This window comes from Aegilops tauschii, chromosome 2 (genome assembly GCF_002575655.3).
Source record: "Aegilops tauschii subsp. strangulata cultivar AL8/78 chromosome 2, Aet v6.0, whole genome shotgun sequence".
Lineage (NCBI taxonomy): Eukaryota > Viridiplantae > Streptophyta > Magnoliopsida > Poales > Poaceae > Aegilops > Aegilops tauschii.
In genome coordinates this window covers 390,448,809-390,454,931 of record NC_053036.3, presented here as the reverse complement: position 1 = coordinate 390,454,931, position 6,123 = coordinate 390,448,809, and the positions used below count along the sequence as shown (strand labels likewise).

General features: G+C 42.5%; 1 protein-coding gene across 1 annotated transcript; it reads right to left on the bottom strand.

The window, feature by feature from the left end:
* Positions 1-667: 667 nt before the first annotated feature.
* LOC109764279 (DNA-directed RNA polymerases II, IV and V subunit 12) lies at positions 668-4,743 on the bottom strand. The gene is made up of 3 exons (XM_020323129.3): positions 4,466-4,743; positions 2,653-2,745; positions 668-946 (listed from the first exon to the last, which is right to left on the bottom strand). The coding sequence occupies exons 1-3, from the start codon at positions 4,506-4,508 to the stop codon at positions 924-926; spliced, it is 159 nt and encodes a 52-aa protein (XP_020178718.1). The 5' UTR covers positions 4,509-4,743; the 3' UTR covers positions 668-923.
* Between the last annotated feature and the right edge of the window lie 1,380 nt (positions 4,744-6,123).

The following is a 6,123-nucleotide window of genomic DNA, read 5'->3' as shown; positions in this document are numbered from 1 at the left end:
AAGTATTTTGAAACGGAGGAAGTATGTGTTATTTTCTAATTTTATAAGGATGTTCTTGTAAGGGTTGGACAGTTGTAATATACTCATCACCTGAATATAGGGTGTATAATTTTTGGGACGAAAATTAAAGAACGCAAGTGTTGGGAAAATTTCACAAATTTTGGGCGATATTACACCTGACTAATTGACTTGAAAAAATAGAGGAGCTTTCCCTATATAAGGAAATGTAATCAAATCCCTTAAAAAATTATCCAAGCGAGTGGTGCAACGCAATACACCTTATATTTCAGACTTTTTTTCAAAAATCTATACACCTTATATCATGGAACGGAGGGAGCTCTACTGTGCGCCAGGCATACCCCCCAAATATGACAATGACGTAATGGAAAGAGGTTCCTTAATTGCACAAAACATTACAAAGCTCGGTTTAGCACAATTAAAGAGCATGGCAGGAGAATTAAGGTACTACCTTCGTAACTACTCCCTCCGCCCATAATATAAGAGCGTTTTTGACACTACACTAGTGTCAAAAACGCTCTTATATTATGGGACGGAGGGAGTAAATATAAGACATTTTTACAGTTCAATTTTAACTACAAAAACGTCTTAAAATAGTTACAGAGGTAGTAATAACGATACAGGCAGCAAATAACAGCCAGAGCCTGCGTGCAACCAACAGGGCACTTTATTCCTGGCGACAGCAATAATAACCATTTTTTAAAATCCAGCTTTCAAAGATGCATAATCTCAATCCTCAAATGTCTAAAATCTCAATACACGTTTGACAAGTTTTTACCACTTCAAGCCAAAGTCCAATGGAAAGATTACTACCTACGAGCGAGTACTGCCTAATACATTTCTCCATTGTAGTAGCTTTGTCTTAGGGCACACACTTAACAGTGAATGATGTTTGTTCCTTGTCTTCAGCGAGCTTCATATTGAACAACTGCCCAAGGAGACAGTTCATGAGAAATTGCACACGGACACAGCATGCAAAGCAAAGATCATATGTTGCCAAAAAAATAATGAGTTTGAGCTGAATTAAAAATCTAATATCCAGTGGCATCATCAAGCAACCACAAGAGCAAAAGATCATCAAAACAAAAACTACAGTATAAGATCAGGTACCAGCTTTGAACCTAAAACCAACCAATTTGTAACAACCACTTTGCAATCAAACATCACTAGGCCTCACTAAAGTAGCAAGATCGGCCATATCCCTCAATATAGGTAGGTGCGCCAGGTGGCTGCATCTTGAGGACGAGGAAGGAAAAGTGCATTGTTGCAACATAGCTATGTGACATGTACCGGGTTATCGTCATTTAATACAAGTCACTGACTGCAACATGATTGGTTTTGAAGACACAAAAGAGAGTTAAAGAAACAAGTGTACCTCTACAAACAAACAAATAAAAATATTGTACTACAACATAAACTCTAGTCAATGCTTGCCTCGCCTTTGTTTAAAAAAATATAATACAAAAACGAATGAAAAAGAAACAATATGAACTGATGTGTTGAATCAAGACAGAAATTAAATATACATGATCCTGTGTATTTCCCAGAATGTGGCAGTTGAGCTAAAAGCATAACGTATGAAAGAAATGAGTATAAATGTCGAAATTTACAATCTGATAGGAACAATGGTGCTAATAAAGTAATAAGAACTGTTGACAAAGTCAGATATGTTGGTCGATGATTCTAGTGGTTCCTAAACCATAAATTTACAAAGATCCTTGCTTCGCTTTACAACCAGGGCGGGTCTCGCTGCCCGGCCAATGCGCAGGACGCACGATCTAAAATCAACAATTGAGAGAGCAACCAAGAACAGATGAACCATGAAACAAACCCACCCCTCTACTAAACTGGGTTGAAAGGCCTGTATGCCTAATCCTAAAAAGCACGGACACAGCTGAAACTGCCGAATCAGCGTTCTAGAACGGCGGGACACAGCCGGGATACACGTATTTGTCATGAATAAGACCACCAGTTTCAAGAAGGGCAAAGCCAAAAAGGGCAAGGGCGCCGATAGGATCGACACCCAAGAAAAGCCTAAAGTGGCGCCACTAAGGATACGGCTCGGATACTTAGGGGCCACGCTGGGGACTCGGGAGGCCCAATAACGGGCTCGGCGTCGATACGAACCCTAATTTTTCAGGCTATTTGACCGCGAACGCCACAAAGGGGCTCGACCTCAAACCTACTCGAGGCTCCAGCTAACGCGCCACCGCCACCGCCTGGTCGAGCAGTTTCCCAGCCCGGCAAGGTGGCAACCTCTCCTCCCAAAGGCAACCACACTCGAGCATGTAACCATCTCTTTGGGTGAAACTAAATTTCAATGTTTTTAACAAAATAATCATGCCGCGATATCCTATCTAGTATTATTCTATGAAACTGAATTTCAATGTTTTAGATGCATATCATAGCTTGTTTTTCTACACGTAATTGCATAGTAAAAAAAATTGTATGAGATGGTAGTTAGGGAACTATGTTCACTGGCTCGACTAGATCAAGATGAACATATCAACAGCACAATGCACAAGGAATTCATAACCTATCAGATAAGTGCAAACAAAGCAATGGCGCCAAACCGCAACATGATAAATTAAGAGGTTAAAAACAGATCAAGAGGATAAATTGAAGTGCCCATACTCCGACGGGTGCGCTTCTTGTACAGGATGCGGTAACCACATTCACGGCACTGGATCACATCCCCTGTCTTGAGTGTGTTCTCAGCTCCGCAATCTAGAGACACACATACACATACTCGTTAAAATATGAAGGGGAAATCAAATTATTTATAATGTATACACAACGAGGAATTTATTAATCCGCATGGGCTAGTTGTCTAAGGTGGCACTTAAACACCATAATATTTATAACATTTACCATGGAAATGTGAAAGCTTATGGGAGTTTGAAATATAAGTTTTTTGGGGGGATTATAGATATGAAACGTTCCTAATAGAACATCAAAAGTATACTTTATTTTTCCTTGGAAGAATATCATCAACACGGGGAGGACAAAGAGAATGAAAAGGGGCACAAATCCAATGGATGTAGTGCTTGCATTGAAAAGAAATGGCATAACTGGAATGTATGTCCACAGAGATTACAAATTAAATATTAGTCAAATTACTAATTGCAAAGCCATTACCAAACTATCCCATGAATCCAGATTATGTATCAAATAATTGTCTAGATCGTCTTATACTCTTATTTAGTTCAGAGTTATTGAACTGTATATAAGAAAATGTAAACTCTAACTTTAAAATGGAAGATAAGAGACACCAAAGTGAACACTACTTTTTGTTCGACATTACAGTGGGGAATAGTAACATTTTGTATTGATAGCCACATCACATCAGAAAGTGATGAAATTTTGAATTTGCAGTAACCAAACTTCATCTTGATACTGTTTGGCTGCTCTATAACTTGCTAATTTATTCACTAACAGTAAAACAGAAAAATTATCAAAACACAAATTCATGGTCATGAACTTGTCGCATTAGAGTGGGAAAATGTGAATACTCTGAAGTGAAAGGATTCAGATTCAAGGTTTACTCTTTAAATTCAGCGTCTGGAAATAAATCATGGTCATGAGAACTTGTAAAGCAAGTGAAAGGCTCTTAACTCATATAGATACTCTCAACTCGTCTGGATAAACTAAGATTTCAGCAGATGAGACAACAGACTATTCCCACCATTCTCTAACAGCAGCAACTCTAGGAAGTTCTCCTTTATATGAAAAAATTTGAGTTAAAAAACTAAGGCAATGTGCAAATTAACATGGCTAGATTTTTTAGTTAACACAGAATGCAACAAACAATAATAATGAGAGTAATAAGCTCACTGTTTGTAAAACCGTAGCTTACACCCACAGATATGAAAAATGAGAAGATACATGAGCATCTGCCATGGATGGCAACCCTGAATGAAGAAACATCTTGGCAGAAGAGAAGAAATAAGCCAAGGATAGTTTTGACAAAAAAATCCTGGAATGCACTATCTTTCTTTCTATTTATAGAACATTGGGGCAGAGTTTTGTTTAGGACACAATTGTTTAGACACGGATGGTTCTACATAGCTAATCGAACATAATAGCACATCGCTTAAAGTAATACCATGTGAAATATTGTGTTCTTCATAGTTTCATGAGTAAACACCAATAATTCCACCAAGTTTCACTCCTCTAAGTGTTCTTGTCTGAATATTGATCTTCAGACCGTCCCGGGTCTGACACTCCACTCCAAAAAACTAACCCCGCCTATAGAAACAGCCCAAGAGAGAAACGGGGGACCCGCTGCCGGAGAAGCGAGCAGAGGAGGGCGAAAACCGCAGCCTCGCCGGCGTTCCCAAGGGAGAAACCGTCGCCGACTCGTCCCCCCTTTTTTCTGGCGAGGAAGAGAGCCATTCGTGGTCGACAAATTCCAGAAAAAAAAAAACGAACGAGAGAGGGAGATCACCTCCGCACAGATAGCTGACAGGCTCCGGCTGTTGCGGATCCATCGGGGAAGGGAAGGAGTAGGGTTTATAGCAAGCTAGGGTTCGTGAGGGGCTGCTCGGTGGGAAGAAGGCTATGCGAGTACTACTGAACTTGGGACGGGATTCGTGATTCGCCGGCAAGTCTGTATGGCATGACGGCGGGATACGGAGGCTATCCAGGCCATCTGCACTGACTACCGTAGGATTGTATTGTTTGACGGTTAGGATCGCAGCTGTGGCACCATGCAATTTTATCTCGCTCGAGGGGGGTTTTTGTCTTCTGGCTAGCCAACCTCAATCACCGTGGCGACCTGAGCGTCTTCTCGCTCATCTATAATCGGACCTCTCAAATCCGTCTCATATGCTCGGACGGGCCGCCACTGACTGGTTACGATTTTTTGACTCAATCAGTCTTCTCAAACGGCCCTCAAATGTCCGGGCCTCCGGCACCCCATATCCAGCCCAAATATAGGGTGAATATGGGGCGCCCGGACACGCCCGCCACAATGGATCCGACAACCCACCCCAAATTGCACCAAATCCCCCCCCCCTCCCGAGCTGCCGGATCCATTTGCTCTCTCCTCTCTTCTTCCTCCTCCATGTCGTCCGGCTCGCAGCTCCGTTGTCGTGCCCGCTCCGCAGCCGTTCCCAGGCTCTCCGCCGCCAGCTCCAAAAGAACGCTCACGTCCTCGCCGCGGGGGGACGTTGTCGCCGGCCCGGACGCCGTCGTGGTACGTTCGGCAAATCTCCGGCTCCGCCTTGCGCTTGATGTGTTCGACACATTGACCGACCGGAATTATTGTGATTTTGTTAGGTAAACGATGGATTTCGATGCTTCGTCAGACGAGGAGTATGGACCGACGGAGCTTGACCAAATGATTCAAGATGAGTTCTTCGATTTGTCGGATTCGGACGAAGAAGTGGACATGATCATGCTCATGAGCATGCAAGAGGAAATGAACCGACAAGTGGAGCATATTCTCAACTTCAAGGGCTCAATCAAAGGGAGAAGAGTGATCAACCGGGACAGGGTGTCCGGAGCAAAGTTACAGCACAATGACTACTTTGCTCCCACACCTACTTTTCCGGATGATCCATGGTTTCATCGCCGTTTTCGCATGCGGAAACCATTGTTTTTGCGCATTGTGGAGGGAGGCCACCATCATACTAGAAGCGGTGGCATCACATGACTTATGGATTTGGCATGCTTTCTTTGGAATGCCCGGTTCTCACAACGACATCAACGTGCTTCAACGATCTCCGGTGTTTATGAGGCTTTGCAATGGGGGAATCACCGTCGTGCAACTACACCGTCAACGACCAGGACTACAACATGGGGTACTGATACGTCCATTTTGCATCATGCTTACATACTATTATTTATAATGTTTTTATCCATAATAATGCTTTTTGGAGTAATTCTAATGTCTTTTTCTCTCATAATATGCAAGGTTCACACAAAGAGGGAGAATTCTGACAGCTGGAAATCTGGTCCTGGAAAAAGCTACGTCCGGCCACCTATTCTGCACAACTCCAAATAAGCCGAAACTTCACGAGGAATTTTTATGGAATAAATAAGAAATACTGGAGCAAATAACTATCGGAGGGGGGCCATCTGGTGAGCACAAGACACCAGGCG

Bases quoted from the DNA above. Each gene is read 5' to 3' on its own strand.
- LOC109764279 (XM_020323129.3), bottom strand. From the start codon at position 4,508: ATGGATCCGCAACAGCCGGAGCCTGTCAGCTATCTGTGCGGAG. The intron at 2,746-4,465 runs GTGATCTCCCTC...GTGTGTCTCTAG, and splicing joins TGTCAGCTATCTGTGCGGAG to ATTGCGGAGCTGAGAACACA. The intron at 947-2,652 runs GTATGGGCACTT...CTCCTTGGGCAG, and splicing joins CAAGAAGCGCACCCGTCGGA to TTGTTCAATATGAAGCTCGC.